The sequence below is a fragment of the Chroicocephalus ridibundus genome, chromosome 5 (genome assembly GCF_963924245.1).
Source record: "Chroicocephalus ridibundus chromosome 5, bChrRid1.1, whole genome shotgun sequence".
Classification (NCBI taxonomy): domain Eukaryota; kingdom Metazoa; phylum Chordata; class Aves; order Charadriiformes; family Laridae; genus Chroicocephalus; species Chroicocephalus ridibundus.
Window position 1 is genome coordinate 28122875 of NC_086288.1, and position 22496 is coordinate 28145370.

Below are 22496 nucleotides of genomic sequence, written 5' to 3' on the forward strand. Positions count from 1 at the left end.
ATCGTTATACATATTGCATATTGAACTTTATTCATTAACACTTCTAAGCTCGCTGGTGACTCTAATATACAGGTGCTACTCAAATGTTTTTTGAGTTGCAAGAAAAGGAGATACCTACCACCCGCTTTTTCCAAAAGCGCAGAGATATGGATTTTTCAGTGGCAGTCTGAGAAGCTGGTGGACAAAAAAAAAAAATCAGTGGAGACTGTCTCTTGCGTTATTAGCAATGCTATTAGCAATGGGTGTGTTAACAGCTACAACTCTGAAATGTGTTCTAATGCCTAGGGGTTTTCCAGCAGACTTGCTGGAATTATTAAAGGAGAATGCTTCTTAATGCTCTTGCAACCTCTTAATTCTCTGCTCTGTTTTTAATGGAACTGGGTAATTTTTATTTTTTTTTCCTTCCACCCCAGTGATAACACAAGGAGTTATTTGACTTTTCAGATTCTAGGTCAAACTTTTCTCTTGTGTGGTTGGGGGGAAGAAACTTCCCTGATCCAGAGTCCTTCTGGAAAATTTAATCTGATCAAAAAACAGTGGTGTGGTGGCTTTTTTTTTCCCTCAGATTTGTAGCCAGCTTAATTCTTTGTAATGCTACAAGAACAAAGTAGCAACATGTTGCATTTGAATCTGTTTTCACATGCAGCTAGTGGAGCTCGCAAAATGAGGTCGAGACAGAAGGTCTGTCTCATTCCCTGATGCGCACTTGCAGATGAAGTGGGCACACACTTGTTTCTTCTTTTAAGGCGTAGAAAAGTCTTGATGGGAACACCACAAATATGCAGGTTGGTTTTTTTTTGTTTTTTTTTTTTTTATTCTGCTGCCTGCCCTAATGCAGTTCTTCTGCATGCATCCAGAGCAGAATTGTGTAGAGATCCTTATACTTTTTTCACATCCTTATCCTTTCTTCGCCCCTAACCTCCACTTGCGGTGCTGCAGTCTGGGTAAGAGGATTGTGTTTAGCTTCCCCACAGCCACGGGAAAGGCAGGGTATAAAGCAACCTTTTTAATGTGTACAGGTTACAATGAAATGACGTGGGAAGCGGAGCGCTGGCTGTATGAGACACACAAATCTACCCCGCCTCCCGGGGGCTGTGGGCTCAGGGCTGGTCCATTTGGTGGCCCTGACACCTGTGTGACAGCTCGGACACGGCCACCCCCTCACTCGCCCCCACCGTCCTGCCGCCTGCCCGGCGGGGACCGACTCACGGTGCACAGGACGGCATCCGGGGAGCCCTTTACGGTCTTCCCAAGCTCCAGACGGCGGTTTTTGCTGCTGGGCTAGCGAAGCTGTGGCTCTGGAGGAGGAACCGTGGCGTTAGCGGCAGCAGCGGGGAGGAGGAGCCAGAGCTGGCACAGAGCTGCCGCTGCCGCTTGCGGGGAGCGGATTATCGCCTCCAGGAGGGACCGGAGCCGTGCGAGAGGGGCTGCACGGGCAGCGGCTCCTTCTCTCTGATCCCTGCCGTTCCCCAGGTAAATTTTCTGCCCCTCTGTCTCGTCCTATCTCCATCCCCTGCGGCCGGAGAGGCAGCGTGGGGGACTATTAGCTGGCTTTGCAGGCAGGAAGCCGCGGGGGGAAGCGGGGAAGGAGGTTGCATCAGGGTTCGGTTTCTTGTGGGTGATGACGATGCGAGGTTTTTTCCTTTCCTGCCTCTGAATATTAGTTGCTGTGGCAGTGGCTGTGGTATTTTATTTGTATTCCTTTCTGTACTCTGCGTGTACAAAGCAGAAGGTTGACAGTTGCCAGGGCACTAGAGCTAATAATATAAGCACGCACATGCTGCCCTGTCAGTCATCTCTTCAGTTCAGCTCTCCCTTTCCTCCTCCCTACCAACTAAAAACAAGTAAAATGAGAGGATGTAATAAAAACCTATAGTAAAAACTTTTCTCATTTCAAAATAAGGAAAGTATATTTTACAGGGCGGTACTGAAATAAGTCTGTCGCTGGCTGGTTTCCATGGTACAGGCCTTAACCCTGTGGTATGAATTCTGCTCTATGATTTCTCAATCGCTGATTTTGTTTGTATAGGGGGTGAAGTTTAAAATACAAAACAAACCCACCAACAAAACAAAACAAAAAAACCCCAAACAAACAAATACCATGAACTCAAAAAAACCCCCATTCTGATATGACTGAGCTAACTACTCCCTTTGGTCTCATTAATCTAACCGGCTGCTGCTTTAAAATAGGAGTATCAAGAACCTGAGAGGGTGAAGGCCTGTCACAAAACAGGTAAGGACAGTACATCCACTATCAGACGACTCATTCACACCTTGAAACCATTCCTGCTAAGCAGAACTTCCAACATCTTTGCTTAGTCAATATTTTCCTCCCTATACGCTACTGGGAACAATACATTCAGGAGATGAAGCTGTTGCGAGGTGGACCTGGGTTTCTCAGAAGTATTAATGCGTTCCGTGCCAACAACTACACGACCCCCAAGAACTGGGATGTCAGCCATGCAAAGCTGGATGGAGAGCAATATCCTTCTGTTCCTCACCCACACCCATCCCTTTCAAAATTACAAAAATAAGTACCTGTGCCCTGGGAAAGTGGTCAGTGAAGGGAAGGAAAGAGACACTGGTAGGTCACCGATACTTTCTATTCCCATTAGTAGACTGGCATTTGTGGATTTCCATCCTCAATGAAAGGATGAATAATCCTACGAAAAAACCTAAAAGTATCACTTATTTCATTAAAAAACTTTGAGACCACAACTATTTGGTTCCAAAAGTAGTCATTAAAAATATAGAAAAGGACTGCAATTTGAGTAAATTAACACTTTACATTTTAAAAGGAAAGAAAGAAAAACTATTATCTTAGAACATACTGAAAGTGCTTGCCTATGGCTCTATATTCTTCCTCTATGCCTTGGCCATGGCTCAAGCCAGTTTCATATCAGAACAGCTCAAACAAAACCACCCAGGTGTTAAAATAGCCTCTATCTTTGTTCATGGCATCAATCGTTCGCAAATACCAAACATATCATTACACACTGAAGGCTTGATAATTGTGAGAATCAGCGCTCTGACTTGCTTCCAGCAATTTAGCAAGGAATTCCTTGGCTCAGAACTTCTGGCTTAACTTGAGTGGTGTTTTAGATGGCCAGAGCCACGTAAAAGACTTCAAGAAAATGCTGTTAGCACTGAAATGTAGTTGGAGAAGAATATAGGCACACATTTGCTGTAACAAAGAAGAACACTAGCAAGCCGTGTCTTCAGATATGTGCATGCGACTCTCGCTGGCTCAGACTTGTGAAACTACAGTAAATATTTGCACAAAGAAAATTCGGACGTACGGAACCGTGCACTGCCATATCTTTTGTTAGCATCTATGGGACAAGAAGTCGACCAGTTAGACTGAGTAAATCCGATGACCATTACTCACTTGGACCTTACTTCCTGCTCTGAGAAGTATCTCCATGGGATATAAGCAATAAAAAAAAGTCATGTTTTATCAGCCTCACCCGAATATAGATTGCAAGTTGTGCATGGTCCTGATCTTTATTCAAACAGGCATCTTCTGTTTCTTAAATATTCAGTCAATGTGTTTGTGAATAGCGATATCTAACAGAACCATGTTCTTGAAAATTCCCCTGAAAATCATAACTGGATCTGGTCAGGTTTAAGTTCAGGAAAAAGCGTCCCCTTGTGTGTATGCTTTAGAAACTGTAGTTGTTGCTCTTAACTTTACGAAATAGTCACTTCCACTGCCATGCACACAGGACCTGTGACACTTTCAGAACTAATGGTCCTGGTAAGTGATGTTGACGGCAAATAACCTTTATCTTGTGCTGATAGGAGGCACAATATTCATATTACAGCCATGCTTTTAAGCAGGAAATAACAGGTTAGCACACATCAACGTGATTCTACAACTCAGATTTTTTCATTTTGTTTTTTGTTAATCTATAACTTGGTAAGTTTAATACTGTTCTTCTGTTAGTGTCTGTCGTTCTCATGTACAGCATACACAAGCATGCAAAAACCATTAAATTCCAAATTGGGCTGTGAGGGTTTTTTCACCTGATCTATGGGAAAAGAAACAACATCACTGACAAGTCTTCTATCTGGAAAATAATATTATTTGTTTCTCTCCAACTTTTCTATCTTTATTGCTTTCCTTAGGTTTGTAACAATGGTAAAGGCGGATATTGTAAATGACAATGAAAATCCTGAGCCATCAGTATGTGACAGAAGTGGTACGATTCCCATGCTTGAGCAAAGCGAGGTAATTAAATAGGATCTCAAAGAACAATTTTAGTTAGAGGGAACCCTCCTTTTCCTTTCCTTTTTCTTCCTACATCTGTTAAAATCTCTATATCTGAAGGGAATAGAAAGAGAAATCTCCTCAGTGGGAATTTCTTACAATTAGCAAATGTTCAGTTTTTAAAAGTCTGTTGTATGTTGGATTGCTGGAAATCAGTGGCTGCAATTTCAGCTGGAAGCAGGAAATGCATCAGCATACATTTTGTAATCAGCTATGGAAGAGAATTACATGGACTTATGATTGCTTCTTTGCTTTTGAATTGCGCCTATCAGTCCACTTGCTGAAAGGTGTTCATGCATGTCTTCCTTTTCATATCTAATAAAAATAAAAAACCCCAAACCATTATTTTAAACTTCTCTATGCATATTTCCAGTGTTCTTGGAAATGCCTATGGCTTTAAAAAAGATTTGCAGTAAATGCAAGTAAGAATAAAATTCTTAACATAAAAGGCACTTTAGAGTAAACATATAATACTAACTGTAAAGATACTGTGTGGTGTATATTTATACACATGGGTAGCTGGTGATCGCAGAATCACAGGGTAGAGAAACAACTCCCTGCTGAAAGCTCACAAGATTTGTGTTCCAACTGTGACTTTGAGTAAGGGAGATATATATATATATATATATACGAATATCTAGAGAGAGAGATGAGACAGAAAATAATGGGAAATGTGGAACTGTTACTGGAGGAGGGCCAAACCACAGCATAGACAAGAATTCCATGTCCATGCTGTGACAATGAGCTGACATGAAGGTGAATAATCATAAGGGAAGGTAGATGATTAACTTGTCAAAAAAAAGGACCCTAAAATGAAATGAGACACATATCCAAAAATGGTCAAAAGGTGCTTTGGTTATGAATATGGATAAGGAGATGAATCAGTATAAGAGAGCAGCTTCAAGGAACTATTCTTCAAGGAATTAACTCCCAGAGTAGTATCTCTCCATCTCTACCTTGACTTACCAGCTTGAGCCTTCCAGCAATGGATCATGTGAGTAAGGCTTACACTGGCCAGCTGTTCTTTGTGTAATCACAAGTTGGTTTTCTTATTTGGTTCAAGGCTTTGCAACAGAAGTTATTTAGGAGTTATATTAAAGACCCTGCCTCACTGGAATGATGCTAATTGTTAACTGTATTGTGGAATCCAGTCTGGAAGCAGAACCCTATCAAATTGCAGAAAATATTGATAAACATTTAGCTCGTATTATGAGATAAGCTGAACCTGGCCTATTAATATTGTTTCTTCATCAAATATGATGATATTGCTGCTGAACAGGTACAATTTTATTGAGAACAGGAGTCCTGTCAGTTGCAGATAAAAAGGCAAATGTCTCACAGTCTCTCACATGCAGCTCGCTGTGCCATGCAAAACCAAACAGGTAAACAAAAATCCTAAATACACTACAAAGCTGGACCATTCCTACAGCAATTGTGTCGTTAACGTAGCCATCTATAGACAGTGTGGATCTAGTGCATCACAGCTGATTTCATGTCTTGTACGCTACTTCAAGTGCCACATCTGAAAGAGTCTCATTGTTTTTATTCAGGAGGGTCCAACAGCAGATGCCAAAGGTGGCGATGGGAATATACAAACAGAAGAAACTGCTCTCTTGAATCATTGTGCTCAGCCACCGCCGGAACCAACAGCAGGGTCTTCAATACCTGCGAGAACATGGAGGCAAATATTTAGTTGTCCTCCTCAGGGTTTACTGGCCCAAACAGTGACAAATGGTATGTAAGGACAGAGTTTAATTAAACCGAGAAACGGCAAACGAGGTACTAGTTTCTCTGGATGTGATGATACCTGTCCATTGTCCTTGAAAACAATGAAGGGAGATAGCTATGTTTTATACATCCCACTTTTGTTTCAACGTTTCAGTAGGAAACAAAAAAATGAAGCAAAGAAAATATTTGAATGTATAGTTTTTCTTCCTCCATCCTCTCTTCTGTGTTTAACATGGTAGGTATGCTTTTGCATTGCAAATTGTTTTCATCAGAGGAAAGACCTCCTAATTCTCATCTTGATAGTTCATTTTGGTGTGACAGCATTAAGATTATTATAAACACAGTGGCATTTTTGGCACACTGGATGGCTTTTTGTTGAATTAAGGTAACAAAGATGAGGCTTTGCAGCGATACTTTCTTTTGTTTCTTAACACCCCAGGCTTGCGAAGCCACGAATCCTAACTACAAGGCAAAGTGACCCATTCTGTTTAAGATTTACCATGCACTGAAGGCTCACAGAAGAGAATGCCTGCCTAACCAGTTATTTCAGACTTTTCCTAACAAAAGACACTTCCTGTGGCTTTGACTGCTTCAACAGCCTCCATTCTTTCTCATTTGGGATTCTTAGGCTTTTATGTTTGGAAATCTACTGGTCTTCCCTTTGCTACCTGTCACCCTCAAATAAGATTAAGAAAAATCCAATCTGAAAATGCAGTACATTTTCTTATAATTATGAGAAGGGGGATTTATTCAACACATTTTTTCCACTCCTTCGGCCTTCTGCTTTTATATCTATGCATGCCTGTTCTTGTTGGATAACTGTAGGAACAGATTTGGGAGCCTGAAAAGAGTGTAATATTTCCACATATTTTATAATATTTTCATTTAATGTCCTCATAATATTTTTCAGGAAATTTTTTCCTGTGTGTTATCTCTCTTTGACTGCTGTATCAAGGGTAACATCTGTACTACTTCAGGCTATCCAGAGACACAACCTCCTTCAGATTTTTTTTTTTTTTTTTTTTGGTAGAGATAGCGATGTATTGCACAAGCACATCCAGCTAAAAAACTATACTGAAATTCTTTTAAAAATTAGACTGGAGCTGCAGTCATTAGCTTGAAGATGTGCCAGTCTATACAGCAGAAGGTTCTTATTGCAGTTCTGGAGTAGCTGAAGGAAGATAAGCAAATGCAAGATAAGTTAGTGAAACTCTTTGCTTTAAGTTTGGGACTTGTTAAGTGCTTTCCAGAGTGACCCAAGGCTCACTCAGTACGTTTTGGATCCCTGATGATGTTCCTGTTACCATCTTAGGATCTATAAAATCAGAACATCAGTTTAGGGATCATCAAAGACTAAAGACATTGTTATAATTAAACTAATTTTTAAGGTAAATGATTTTATTTCTGAAAGTCATGGTACCTTTTTCCTTAGTAGAAAAACAAATGTGATCTAAGAGCAAACAAAGTTGTGCCAGGGAGATGATTAAACATGAGTATTTCTTGTTTTGTTCCAGTTGCAATCGTGGTCCTGGTTTGGGCTGTGGTTTGGTCAATCACTGGGGCTGAGTGTCTCCCAGGTGGAAACCTGTTTGGAATTCTGTTCCTTTATTTTTTCGCTGTCATCGGAGGTAAAATTTTTGGATTCATTAAAATACGAACACTTCCTCCTCTCCCTGCTCTTCTGGGTAAGATATCTTTCCTTCTTTTCTTCCTGCATATTTGTGTTGTTTAAACTGTACAGTAATATCTGCATGCCAGATATATTTGGATTGGGAGCAAACAAACTGTGTCACGCTCAAAATCTGCAGCTTTTCCAAGTGACTTTTATCTGGTCCTCTCTGAGAAGGTGCAAGATTCTCCAAACTGGCTCAGATAAAATTGCCTGTATGTTACTGAGGCTCTCCTCTTCATTCTTTGGGGCCAGAGAATTGTATACCTACAGATTCAAGGGTTATTATCCTTCAGTGCCCTCTCTCAAAGTTACTTAAAATTTGGTTTTAACATCATTAAACAGGAGTCTTAATCTGGACCTCCTATTACAATGGAATAATTAATTCATAAGGAAATTATTGCTGGGCTGTTTCACATGTATCTTGCAGAATGAACATGTTTTCCAAAGAAAACGCTACAGGAATTCCCTATTACTGGTAATCCAAAGCAATTTCTTTCTTCTCCTTCCTTTCTCTCAAGATAATTGAAACCTGAGAAAATAAATTCACTACCAGGAATAATTGTTCTAAAGAGAGATCTTTTGAATCAATCATAATACTGTTTTTCGTATCAACATCTTATTTTATTTTACACAAAAATGAAAATGACGTTTATTCTGACACCATCAGAACCTTTTCAGACTTTTTTCCTAGAGGAGGTTTTGGTTAGATCAGTACAATATTGTGAAGTGCTGTGATGTCACCGAAGCTGAAAAATGAAGCTCCAGGTTCTTCTCACCAGCTGTATACTGCCCCCTTACTATGCTTAGTGCATAAATGAGTAAAGCTGTTGACAGACAGTAAAACTTCATGGCAGAGTGGGCTACAAATATCTGCCTGTAGTGCACGGATGTGATTTTGTAACCTGCATAGTTGGTGTTGTGCCTCACAGAGGAGCGCTGCTTACAGAAGGGCCCTACAGCTTCGAATACAGCTCTGTCCAGGCAGCGCGCGCCTTCTTGCACTACTTAGTTTCACCAGCGAGAAAAAATTCAAATGAGAGGGAGGGAAGTTTTGCATACAGCATGCATATCTGCGATAATATGAACACAGAACGTAACACACAGGGAGTCTGTCCTTTCTAAGTAAACACTCCCCCCTTAAAAAAAAAGTTTCTGACCATTTGGATTCTGCTTTTTTAATTACATCTGTACCTAAAAGTTAACACTTGAGCATGAAACTGCTTTGTCAGACAGGTAATACTGAACAACAGAAACTTAAGCATGACAGCACATGTCTGTTGAGTTGCTTAGGACGGAGTTCGTTACTCAGATCCCCAGTCTGAGGAAAGCTGGAGAAATCTATGAGTCAGAAGAAGAGATAGACAATGTCTTTGAATATTCTTTTCAACACAAAAAATACAAATCTTGTACTCTTACGTGCCTTAATCCACTTGTGCCAGGTGTAGTTGAGTGTAATGTGGCTGGGTGAGTACTTATGCAGCTTATAGTGAGCCTCAGAGGAAAGAAGGAGTGAAATTGCTACAGAAACGGTCACACGGTATATTTTAGGTATACATTGCAGAGAGGTTTCTGCAGCAGGAAACATACAGCAGAAGAATGAAAATATGCTTTGAGGTGCAGCTTTCTTTGCTTTAAGCAGATTTCTAGATTGGGGTAGCTTTCGTGACTTGGACCTCAAGCAAACACTGCAAAAAGCATGTGATCATTATGCTAGCCTGATATAATTGTCATGAGGTACCACAGATTAATTATGCCACAGTTTTTTTCCGGGAGGTGGTGGGAAGAACAATGACCGAAAGTTTAGCGTGCTCCAGGACAAATCAAGTCCACAGCCAAGGCTCACACCAAGCTGACACAAATCTAAGTGCAGTGTTTGTTTACTTTTTGTCTTTTTTTATTTCCTGTTTCTTAACGTGGCTAATATAAATTTACGGCACAAAGATGTACCTTTAAATCATCAGGACCTACAATGCATCTCCGCAGATCTATATTTAAAGTCATCCTTTCCTGCACTTGTCTGTGTCCTTCCAGAACTACAGTTCCAATAGCTTTGAAGGAAGTCTATGATTAAACAGTTTTACTAATATTTGCAAAAGGTTGGATCTTGCAAGCTCAAATAGAGAATAAGAGCAAGTTCCTGATTTTTTTTTTTTCCCCTCTTTGCATGAGTCATGTTGCCCAAGCGTTTTAAAATATCTAAGTTAGTCCATGATTAGCTGTTCTAGATTAGATTTCCCAATGAACTCAGCATTACGGTTCCTGTGATACCTGCATTTCTTAGGTCTAAGAGGATTTTTAAAGATTTCTAACTTCTGAGATAAACACGCAGCACTAGACGATCTTCCTCTTCTCATGTTAAAATAAGCTAACATGAAAAATATCTTTAAGGATGCAGAAGTGTCTTTTCTTATGGTAAGTATCACCTGCACCTAATGAACAAAGCTGAATCCTGTTGACTCGCATTAAAGCTACGTGTCAGCATCCTGCGGATTTATTCATTGGTGACCTGATGTGTCCTTAGGCCACTTTCATTGCTTTAAACATCTCTCTCTTTCCACACCTCAGTCCCCATTGTTAAAACATGACTAATAATTCAGAACATTAATTGTTCCTTTGTCTTTCATAAATACGGTGTCTATTTTTAAGAACGCTATGCAAGCTGCTTTTGTGCAACAAAACCAGATCATTTGACAGGAGCTTATTTTCTTTCACTTAAGGGATGCTACTTGCTGGTTTCCTAATCCGAAATACTCCATTCATTAGTGACATTGTCCAGATAAACCTACGCTGGTCTGCAGCACTGAGGAATGTCGCTCTTTCAATTATCTTGACCCGAGCAGGACTTGGCCTGGATCCAAAGGTATGGCATCAGCCATTTGTGTGAGGCAAAGTATACAACAGCCCCCCAAAAAAATTGAATAATTTGTTCTGTTAAAAATATTGAACGGTTCAGCCTTAGAGGATCTGCAAATTGGAGCACTACAGAAAGCATAGTTTCTATTGTATAGTCATATGTTAATATTGGCAGTTGGATTTGTAGAGTAGGCAAACAACCCAAAAAATAACTGAAGAAAACTGATTTTATTTTCCCCCTTGCCTTAAAGAAATTTCCTGAATTTTGTGAGCAGAACATCTTGATGATGTGCTCAATCATGGTCTGTCTGGAAGAGTTTACATACCCTGACAAACTCCCTGTCAGTTTACACTGATAGACTAAAACAAGTAATGGAAGAGATCCCCAGTCCTTGAAAGAAAATGTTGCTTGTGTTGACACCAATCAAAAAAACCCCAACCAACCAAAAAATCCAAACCTATGTGTCTTTTTTACTTTTTTCTTTTCTTTTCTTTTAGTTTTTGGTTTGGTTTTTTTTGGAATCATTGCCATTTTAATGCAAATATATTGGTTGCAAAGATGAGTCCTGCTGTACTACAGAAACAATGCTTCACATCACAATAAAGCCCATAAAGCTTCTGTGAACAAAAAAATAGTCTTGCTCTGCACACTATGAAACATGAGGTTCCCAGGTTGCCCAGAGAGGTGGTGGAGGCCCCATCCCTGGAGACATTCAGGGCCAGGCTTGATGAGGCTCTGAGCAACATGATCTAGTCGAAGATGTCCCTGCTTACTGCAGGAGGGTTGGACTAGATGACCTTTAAAGGTCCCTTCCAACCTAACAGATTCTATGATTCCATAAATTAATGAAGGCAAGGATCTGCTTGACCTAAATCAGCTGGCTGAAATAAAGCTGTACCATATTGGCCCCTCTTTATTTAAGTTTAAGGGACTGCTTAAAGTTTATATAGAACTTAAGTCAAGTATAGCTAGTTCAGAACAACTAAACTGATTTTCTTAACCAAGATGAAAACCAGGGAGTTGCCAATGCTTCAAATATTTACAAAAACAGGGGTTTGTCGTTCTTGAAAAATGTCTGGTTTCCTACATTATTATAATCCATTTTTCTAAGACATTCAATCTTGTATGAGCATGGACTGTGTGTTGTTACACACAGCTTGGATGCTCAGTTCTGTGAGATATTGCTTTTCTGTCTCCTCTGTGACAACTTTTTTTGCCAAAGGAGCTTCATCTTTGACTCATTTTTCTCCCATGTGGCAATCGAAACTGTCATTTGGACTCTGTATGTAACAATGCTTTGATGCAGTTACAATTGTTCCTCATGTAATTGAAGCTGTGAAGACAAAGATGTCGGTTGCTCTGGTGATTCTCAGCCCTAATTATGCTGGGATAAACTGCGCTGGTAAAAATTGCAACTCATTGTGGTGTTTTTTTCCATGTCAAAATTAGGGACCTGTCCTAACAGAGTCATGTTTGTGACTAACTATTAATAAAAGTAAATACTCTGGTTTAGGGAATTTTTTTAATAGAAGTTGCTGAGCCAAATGGAACTTAATCTGCTCTGAATATCAAGTGAGAGCTGAAAGAGATGCTTGGCTCCTTTCATGGACTCTATGTAGTTCTACAACTTTTCATTATTTGTTCATGGATTTGGGGATAACTTTTTGGGGGTGCTAACACAACTTGTGGGATTATAGCAAAATCTTTTGTGGATGGAGCAAATGACCTCAAGTAATTGTGGGTAAGTCAGCTGTGTTGAGGATGCACTTTTCAAATGGATTCCAGATAGTCCAGCCTTTCACATTTAGTCTGCTCTGCACAAGAAGCCAAACAGAATTTTCTGCCTCTCCTTCCTGTGACCTGCAGGAGCCTTGTTGAACCTGGATTCAGTGGGTTTCACTACCACGCTTGGAATTTTATATCCAAATCCGGTTGTGCTTGAGCCTATCTCTGGCTTAGGCCACATAAAGCTGTCACATCCTGTACTGTCACTCAGGGGGGATTCTTTCAATAAATCATATCAGATCATAAATGTATTTCCTCTCCATAAAGCCAAGGGTATTGATACTAATGTCTGAATGTGCTTGTATATTGCAGGCTCTTAAGAAGCTCAAAGCAGTCTGTTTGCGGCTTTCTTTCGGACCGTGCATCTCAGAAACGTGCACAGCTGCTGTTCTTGCCTACTTGTTCATGCATTTGCCGTGGCAATGGGGATTTATACTAGGGTAACGTGCTCTCTTTTCTCCTGTGTGACAAAGTGCCTGCTTTCATGCTACAGTTAAATGACTCAAGTGCAGTTAGTTCTCTGTGCCAAGCAGAGACCTCAATTAATGACAGTTAGGAAGCTGTGCTTAGCCCCTGTGGTTGTTTGCTTACCATTCATGTCTGGCTCTCTGGTTAATTTAAAGGTCAAATTTCCAGGCTGTGGAGGAGTACTTGCAATATTACTTTTCTGTGTTTGTGGTCTGGGCACTTGAAGAGGGATGGTGCAATCCCTGAGTCTTTAACCACAACACAAGGGGCTTTGAGGGACAGAAAATGATACCACAATTTGGAGAATCTTCATGCTGGAATTCAGAATTTCCCCATAGAGGGATGCACGTGGGACAGCCTTCTTGTCACAAGTCAAGGATAAGGATATAGCATGTTGTATTCTGGAGTAATATCCTTGAAGAGGAAACCTTTTCCATTTAGTTCTGCTGAAGAGGTGAACTTGGTCTGGACCCATATACTGGAGCAAGATGGATGAACTCCTACTCTGCCACACACTGATTTTTATGACGAGGAACTGGGCTGCTGAGTCATAAGGACATCTAGACCAGGTCCTAAATGGGACAATCAAGGCATGTATCAGGGAGTATAACTGGCCTGCAGTGTAGACTCAAGTCGTAGTTGTCGGAGCCCTTTACTTTTCATACTATTGAGTGGGGCAAAATGTAAATGCTGATTGCAAACCTGCATAGAAATACCCCTGCTTGTAATTAGCAGGGAAAGGTAAAGAAAACACCTTATGTAAAGGTCTGTTTATTTACACTTTAAAAGAATTGGGGTGAGAACGTTTTGAGTTTTTTTAGTTCAGTGCTTTCTTTTTAAGAGAGGCTGAACCTATGTGCTTTCAGTTTTGTTTTAGGTGCAGTCTCCCCTGCTGTGGTGGTTCCCTCAATGCTGATTTTACAGGCTGGGGGATATGGGGTAGAGAAAGGTATCCCAACTTTGCTAATGGCAGCTGGCAGCATTGACGACATTCTGGCTATCACAGGCTTCAACACTTGCCTTGGGATGGCTTTCTCTTCCGGTATGTGGTTAATCTGTATGTAGTGAAATCCAGAACAAAAAGTGGCATTTTGAAGAACGTGTGCTCTGTTATGACTGACTGGTTTGTAACTTAATGACACCTCCTTATAAAGTTCATGTATGTCATGTAAGGACTTGAATATTGAGAGTAAAACTACCCATGATCAAAAGTCTTAGTGTAACATTGTCTGCTCTGAGTACTGGGTCACAACAACTTTCAGAGAACATTTTTCCCTGTCTGCTCCCTTAGCTGCCAAGTCTGGTCCCTGCAGGCCCAACATAAGTGCTTTCAAATTTCCCTGGGTTTGGCAATGCTCTTGCAGTGGCTCTTTCTCTGGCTTCTCTGGCACACTTTCTTGGCATGAGGTTTCAGAGAGAGAAAGTTGCACTATCCAGTTCTTTCAGGATCATAGTTTGCCTCCTGAACCCCTTTGCCCCAAAGTAATTTAAAGCAGACGCTGTCCTGGAATCACCCCCATAGGTCCATGGTGTGGTTTGTGGGTGAAGGATCTGTGTATGGCTTACTGAACCCGTTTTTCTTTTGCCACATAGGTTCTACTCTTTACAATGTGCTCCGTGGAGTGCTGGAGGTTGCTGTTGGCATAGCAGCTGGGGGGATTCTGGGAATGTTTGTTCGATATTTCCCAAGCCATGATCAGGTAAAAAAAAAAAAAAAACAGTAAAAAATATTTTTAGAAAATAGAAATGATTTGCTAAGGGATGATGTTCCTAAGTTATTAATTTTCAAGCCTCATGTGAAGCTGTTTTGGGGGAAAGCTGTGAGCAGCGCTAACAGCTTCCAGGATGCAAAGCCTATCAAGTGAAGATGTTTTTTAGGTGATTACTTGTTTACTGCAACAATAAAAATGTATGATCTCATAGTCCTTCCTGATGCAGAGTTTGGAACTCAGCTCATCATCCTGCTCTCATTGAAGGTGGTGGAAATGCCCACACGTAAAGTAGGAAGTGTCTGATATCCATTTCAGACAGTAAAATAATCATCAATTAGATTGGTGTGTGGCACATTTACTTCTATAAGATGTTTCCACTAGGCCTAAGATTAAAAACAAGTAAAGTGGACAGATTGTAGGCTTTAAGTGATTGGGCATATCATTAGTGCCAATTAGAATGTGTTACTTTCAATAAAAATTAAGCTTATGTAACGTGGTAGATGAATTTACTATCAAGGGGCAATTAAGTGAACAAAAAATTGTGGAAGAAAGTAGATAGGTTCTGGATTACTGAAGTCAATTTGCAAAGCATCTATTGCCCTCAGTGTGACAAAATTTTCTTATTAAATGACATAAGAAGTGTGATACAGGAACTAAACAGATAAACAGAAATGGGGACCAGTGGCAGAGATATAACTGTCTGCTGTGAGACTGGATCAAACAAAACAAGACTGTCCCTGGCAAATGTTTGTTTAACTTGTCCTTAAAAACATCTAGTGGCAAGGATTTCACCTCTCCTTGGATAAACTGTTTTACTACTTGACTGCACAGGTAGAAAATCCTGTTATCAGAGTTGAAGCAGGGCTCTTAAAATAGAGCATCATGTTCCTTGTGATACAAAAAGCCTACTGGAAATAAGATTTTGAATGTGCAGGAGAAAGAAAATATTACATTTCCAAAACTTAAATTTCTTAGGAATTAAAGTAAGAAAAAATACCCTCAACTCAACTGAACAGTTGAAGTCTCACTTGAAAGCTTTGATTCTTTCACAATGGTTAATAGCAATTGTTATTTTCAAAATTAACAGAAGTAAAATTTCTCCTCCATTTCTAAAAAAAATTTACTTTTTTGTTTGTCTCTTTCCTGGCTGCAGGCATCTCTGGCATGGAAGAGGTCATATTTTGTACTTGGGCTGTCCATGTTTGCTGTTTTTGGCAGCATTTACTTTGGCTTCCCTGGATCAGGAGGGCTCTGCACATTAGTCTTAGCTTTTGTTGCAGGTGTGGGTTGGTCTGATGAAAAGGTAAATGTCTACATAAAGAAGTATACCATACCAAAACTCCTTTGAATATACAGCTTGACAGGATTTTGAATTTCTGTCAGGGGTGGTAATATGGTGCATTTATGAATCTCTAGGAAGTGTATGGATTAAACAAAGCATTCTACTTTTATTGTGGAAGTCTTTAACATTTAGCATGACAGAAAGTTACCTTGTATGTGAATACGCATCGATGCAGAGCCTAACATACTGACAGAGAAATGCTCACAAGCTTTTCTTAGACATCTTAAGCCATGTAAAGGAGATTTACTTATCAAGGCACTTGCCTAGGAATCTAAAGCTTTATGTCTCGGCTCTGTGACAGTGTCTGTAACCTTACACAGTCACTTTATGGTAAGATTTACAAACAGGTGTCCAAATGCAGTTGTGCACATGGCCTGAATACCCTGAGGTTTTGTCCCCTGTGGTTTTGCAGGGTGAAATGGAAAACAGTAATTAACCGCCCTTTCTCATCTTTCCCAGTCTCATCTTTGCCATCAAATTCCAGTCAGTGTGTTCTGGATAAATTAGAGAGCAGGGTGCCCACAATAAATGGTGATATAAGGCCATACAAAAAACATACAAAAGACTGCTTTTTAGTCACTTTCTCTTAGCTGCTAAGCCTGCTTCCTCTTACTGTTGCTGCCCTGCTGCATTTCTGTACCTTGGCATGTCTCGCTGCCTCTTTTGCTTGATACCATCTACACTTAATGTTCTTAGGGCGTCTTTCTCTTCTGCAGCTGTAGCCTTGTGACATGCAGTAGGAGAAGGGGAGGAGAAAGGAAAGGGGATCAGATATAGCAGAGTCCATATTATTATCCCCATCTAGACCCTGACTTCGTTAAGATCTCAAGGTTTGTTAAAACAACGAAAAAGAAACCATGGTTTCTATTTAAATTATTACATTGTTGTCCGATTTTAAGAGACAAAGAACGCATCTTGGGACTTAACTACTTAAGGACACTACAACTGATAAAGATCTCCATTGAAAAGCTTTTAAAGAATTTCAAAAGGACCTTAAAAGAGTGTATGCAGTCTATAAATGCTGTTTAAATTATTCTGATCCATGAATGAAGCTTCTTGGCCTTAAGGATGCTGATTTCAAATGCCTCTAGCTCTTTTTTATCAGATACAGTCAGAGATGTCTGCATACTGTATACTCAATATACTACCAAGGTTTTCCTGCTGAGCTTCTCAAAGGCCACTGCCTCATACTGTCCCCGGTGGAAGTCACTTGGCAAATACTGTCCACAGACAACAAGGAACATTGTACCTATTGCTGAAACAGTTAAAAAGGCAGTAAACAGACTGAAATAATGCTAACGTCTGTAAAGAGGATTGTGGTTTTTTGCCAAAAAAGAAAAGGGTGAGATAACAGGGAGAAATGAGGCAAATAAAGAAAAATATTGAGAGGTCTGTATATTTTCACCTTGTTCTCTTTAAGGTTACAGAAGTTCTTGTATTGCAGTTATCTACCATTCCGTTGACTGAAGAGCAAGAGATGTTGCAGGATGAGTCCCAGACAGTACACCAAGAACAGGACACGTGTATCCCCAGACTGATTATTAAGAGACAGAGCACTGCATTTATATTTTCCGCACATGCCAGCCTGAAGGTTCATTTGCTATTGTAGAACTCACTTAATTAGAAAAGAAGTGCTATTAGATATGCTACATGTACTACTTCATGTAAGTGAAAGATTCCCGTTTATCCTGGCAGCAGCTGTTTTAGAAAACTTGTTAGGTATAAAGTTCAAACACAAGGAGAAAAGATGGCTTTGTCCTTATACAGTACATCGCACTGGAAAGTTCAACACTTTTTGCTAATACGGGATTTCAGACTTGCTTAGTCTAACTTTGGTCCTGCCCACATGGAGACAGGCCTCTGATGGAGTACAGCACGAGTGGAGTTAGGTCAGGACTGAAACTTTTGAGGTTCTGTCTCTGCTCAGATACAAATGGAAGAACACATTTAAGTATGCAGTTCCCAAGGGCTCAGAAACTTCATGGCAAAACTGTTCAAATTATGCCTTCCTAAATATTGAAAATCAACTATGCTTTATTTTCCTCCTCTTGTCTGCAAACTGCTCTGTTACTGTTCAAACATCAGTGATTTTTGTTTCTCTTCTTGAGATAGCAAGCATTTATTTACCAGCAGAGCAAGACACATTCTGACCTTTGAAAGGTGCACAACTGATTTTGAATCTTTTAGTATTAGGTCAAAGAAGTAGGAGCAATTCTGGACAATCTTTATGATACATTTTCAGTTTGTCCTTTGATAAATTAAATGTTGTGTCTCCTTGGCCATATTTTTGTGAATTTACAAATGTACAGTTTATTTTTGTTTTGATTGCAGAGGGAAGTAGAAAAAATTGTCGCAGTTGCATGGAATATCTTTCAACCTTTTCTTTTTGGTTTAATTGGAGCAGAAGTATCTGTTACATCTCTTAGGCCTGAAACTGTTGGTAAGATCATTCACTGATTATCCAGCTTTCATTACTAGCTTCCAAAGTATCTCTATAAAGGAAGAGATGCTATATAAAAGCAAAATACATTATGACTGCTCCCCACCCCAAAAAAATCCCACCAAAAACCAAACCAAAAAACCAACACCACTGTAAAGCAACAGTTTTAGGAGGCTTTTTCCACTCAGACAGCTATGCACAAAAGTACTGAGAAATGTTTGTCTTTGTTTCAGGGCTCTGTGTTGCTACATTAGCCATTGCCCTAGTTGTGCGAATCATAGCAACGTTCCTGATGGTGTGTTTTGCTGGGTTTAATTTTAAGGAGAAAGTATTCGTCTCATTGGCATGGATGCCCAAAGCCACTGTCCAGGTAAACAGTCCAACATCACTTTCATTCTAGGTTAAATCTATTGTCTTTGGCAAATCTCCTCGTAACTAGCACAGCAGTAAACGGGGAGAGGATCAGGCTGAACAACAGCACAGCATAGTATATGGACAGTTTATCTTCTGAACTGCCCCTAAGTCTGCTTGAAAAGTGCATGGAGAGCCTTCTGTGGGAAGGTGTATTGCTTGCATCCTGGGTTGTACTCTTAATAATGACAGAGAATTGTACATTATCGTAGGAAGTTTAACTATTTCTCAGCTATTGCAGGTTACTGTGCCTTTGCATACAGCTTCCGAGAACTCTCAAAACAAAGGCAAAAACGTTTCCCTCTTACAGCACATGAAGTGTATGCAGGGACAGTCACACCAGAGGCTCAGAATGGGTTTTCAGTTTGTGGTCATTTTAGTAAGGGGTAGTCTGACAGCTGTATTGCTGCAGAAGCCTCAGGCTCACTGCATTCCTACTCCTTTATTTCAGTGATCATTAAGTCATTTAGACTTTGCCTCAATAGCATGATTACTTGCAAACAAAAGTAAATAATCAGAACAGGCGAGGGTTATTGCAAGATTTGTGAACTAAATTTTCAGAAGCTGCTACTAGTTGACTGCTTTCAGGATGCATTCTCAAGGTGTGGCATTTTAATAGCTGCAATATTCTGGCCTGTTTCAATAATCACACATTCTCCAAAAATGTGGATAAAATGGTAGCTAAGCAATGTTCTTCACAGGAGGGAACCACCCAGATAAGCTCATGAGCTTAGGAAATTCAAAGTGTAGCCAAGTGAAAATTGTTCTCATAGGTGTAACATAACACCTATGTACTCCCTAAAAATTAATGGGTTGAATCTACTAAAAATGTCAAATTTATGTTAAATGTTGACTGATGATTAGTCCCTTTCTTTCCTCTTTTAATGCTAAAGGTTACTTGATCCATCTCAGCAATGTTTGCTTTCCTGCAGGCTGCAATAGGTTCCCTTGCCCTGGATACAGCGAGAAGTCATCAGGATGAGCAACTGGAAAAATATGGAATGGATGTACTGACAGTAGCTTTCTTGGCTATCTTGATCACTGCTCCAATTGGAGCCCTGGCTATTGGCTTGGCAGGGCCCAGACTTTTGCAGAAGGCTCAGACAAATAGGCAGGAGGATGAGAAAGGTGCTGAGGCTGCAGAAGAGGCAGAGGCCTGTGAACCTTCGTAAGAGACAACTACAGGAATATGGTCCTTCAGCCCTTACACTTCTGTTGAGTAAACACAGCGTGTCTGTAATCTTTCTGGAGGAAACCAAAACAAGTGTCAGTTATGTCTGCTATTTTAAAAGCAGTCCTGGTAGAGTTTTATAAAATATTTGTATGTGTTGATGGTGCCTTAAGAGATGAAATAGCTGAACATACAGTGAATAGGCTCGTCAGGCAGTGAGTCACTGAGAAGTTAGCATTCAACAGTTACTTGAAATGTGTGGGTGTGAGGCCAGGGAGAAGATCAGAATTTTTCAGCCATGGAGTGGAGTCATGAGGTGGAATATAAACAGAAGAAAATGGAGACAAATGTGAGTAGCTTCTTGACAGTTGAAACTGGGCTATGAGATGACAAGTTCAACAGCTCAAAGAATGCAACTTGTGAATTAGAGACTGCTGACATACAGTGAACAAGTCCTGCCATGGGTTGGTGATTCCCTCTCCTTCGTCATTTGGGTTCCAAAACTTGCCTTTTCCTATTGCTGTTCTTCCTCACAGCTCACGCACCCCTTTGTACCTTCAAGGGTCCGTCAGCTTTGGTCATAGCAAGAAACAGCAGGTGGTGCTTATGTGCTGAGAGACAGTTGGGTCTGTCAGAGACTGTGGCAATACAGGCGTTGCTGGTGCTGGTAGAAAAAAGGACAGAGCTTGAAAATGGGATGAGGGTTGTGAGGAGGCTATAAAGACTGGGAAAGGGTTGTATGTTGTATGGGATTGGGATGGCTGCTTCTTCACCTGCGTACCTCAGCCTTTGCACAACACAATGTCAAGGGAGGGAAAGCCAGCTCTTCAGCCACTGAGAGTGGCTACATTCTGGTGATGGCCACTGCAGGACAGAGGGCAGAGCTCCTCTTGGGTGGGGTTTGCTGACAGGGCAAAGTTGTCCCTTTCTTCCTCAGCTCCTTTTGGGGAACTTGGCAACAGCAGCAGACCTCTTCTCAAATCAAGATTCATGGGTCAGCTGGGTGCCCTGATGCTTTGTCCTAAGTTAATACTCATCTGGCTGAGAAAATGCCACGATGAGGTCCTCACATCTACATCTCCTAACTACAGCAAAGAAAACCAGGTATTTGCTAAAAATATAACCAGTTAGTGCTCATTTTTCCAAGAAGTGGCTGGCTGTATTGGCTGCGGAGAGTGAAGGCCTCTTAGATTTGCCAAGGTGTTTTTTTACCTATGATGCAGAAAACCAATAGACTTTAGCTGAACAGCCTTAAGAATGCAGTGCTGAGAGGGATGGTACAAAGCGAAAGGAAGGCTGCTGTGTGAAGACAGGTGTCAGGAGGAAGCGGTGTTCCTGGCAGTGCTGGTACCCTCAGCATGTACCCTCAGGTCCTCTGGGTCTTCCCAGAAACAGAAGTTGGGTGCGGCTGTGGATCACGTTAATGACTGGCAATGCTTGTGTCAAATATCTTGCCAAAACATTTCACCAGGGGGAGCAAAAAGCTCAAATGTGGTTTTCTTCATTTTATTTAATATAGATGCCTCCTGCACAGTCAGTTGCAATATAGCTCACATTTGATTTTCCCATTCCCAGAAGACTTTCCTTTCTCTTCTCCTTGACTATCCTAAAGCCAGGAGTAAACCACTTCTGTGGATCAAAATCCTGCTCTTGCCTTTAGCTTTGGTATCAGTCAGGGTTTAGTATTAACCTGTTACAGGTACTAGCAAATCTTTCTTATTCTGCCATGTTTTGTGCAAGTAATTAGCTGTGAGTAGGTCATTCTAAGCCCCATTCTGAGGTAAGGAGTCAATACAGCATCACTCAGAAACTGGAAGTTTTGTTTTGTTATTTTTTAGTAAGAGTGTTAGACTGTGCCTATAATCAAGGTGGACAATTCCTCCTTGCAGATTTCTATGCTGCAGTTCATGGAACTTGTTTTACAGGATACTCTATAGAATATAGTTGCTGTGTCTAGATATTTTTGGCATTAGTAAGAATTAATCAATTCTATTTTAACTTTTACACTTTTAATATGCAACTCAAAAATGTACAAAAATACTTCTTAAAGAAAACTGAAACTGTATTATTTGCAGAGTGTCCATATATGCCTCTGTATACAGATTAATTATAGCTCAGTATGTATGCATTTGTATACGCCTTCCTCTCCAAGCCAAAAAGAAAGCTTACTGAGAAATATTTAAGGTTCATAGCCTGCAATTCCAGCACAGGGATAAAAATATCAGGAAATTCTTTGGCAAGCTTTCCCCCAACAGTTGTGAAGTACGTTGACATATTTCTTGCTATACACACTGCTGTTCTCTCCGTTTCCTTAGGGAATGTACAATATTTAGTTCAGTTCATGTTTGTCCCCTGACCAGAAAGGAACATGCTTTCAAACTGTGCACTGATTAATAGTTTGGGTGCTGCACTTCGTGGTTCTTGTGTCAGCCATTGACTTCTGTGCCTGTTCTGCCTTCTTTGTGTGGATAGTTTTAATAGGAGTTTATTGTGTTTGGAAACTGTAATGTCTGTAAATCTAATTGATAAAATGAGGGACTATGGTATTCAGTTCATCAGTGACTGTCTATAAAATAATTGTACTTGAGCAAAACTTACAGGAGTAGAAACTTTATATAGTTCACTTTTTCATAAAGTTTTATA

The 22496-nt window shown here is 40.3% G+C and overlaps 1 protein-coding gene across 2 annotated transcripts; it reads left to right on the forward strand.

The window, feature by feature from the left end:
• The first annotated feature begins 1033 nt into the window (after positions 1 to 1033).
• Positions 1034 to 20544, forward strand: LOC134516319 (sodium/hydrogen exchanger 9B2-like). 2 transcript variants are annotated; one of them, XM_063336379.1, is made up of 13 exons: positions 1034 to 1473; positions 2191 to 2233; positions 4129 to 4231; positions 5821 to 6004; positions 7513 to 7683; positions 10388 to 10530; positions 12622 to 12749; positions 13644 to 13819; positions 14371 to 14477; positions 15643 to 15792; positions 18163 to 18271; positions 18505 to 18641; positions 19615 to 20544. In XM_063336379.1, exons 3-13 carry the CDS (start codon positions 4139 to 4141, stop codon positions 19852 to 19854), a joined length of 1638 nt encoding a protein of 545 aa, XP_063192449.1. In that variant the 5' UTR covers positions 1034 to 1473; positions 2191 to 2233; positions 4129 to 4138; the 3' UTR covers positions 19855 to 20544. The 2 variants fall into 2 exon arrangements, with proteins under 2 accessions (XP_063192449.1, XP_063192448.1); XM_063336378.1 differs by lacking the exon at positions 2191 to 2233.
• The last annotated feature ends 1952 nt before the right edge of the window (positions 20545 to 22496 follow it).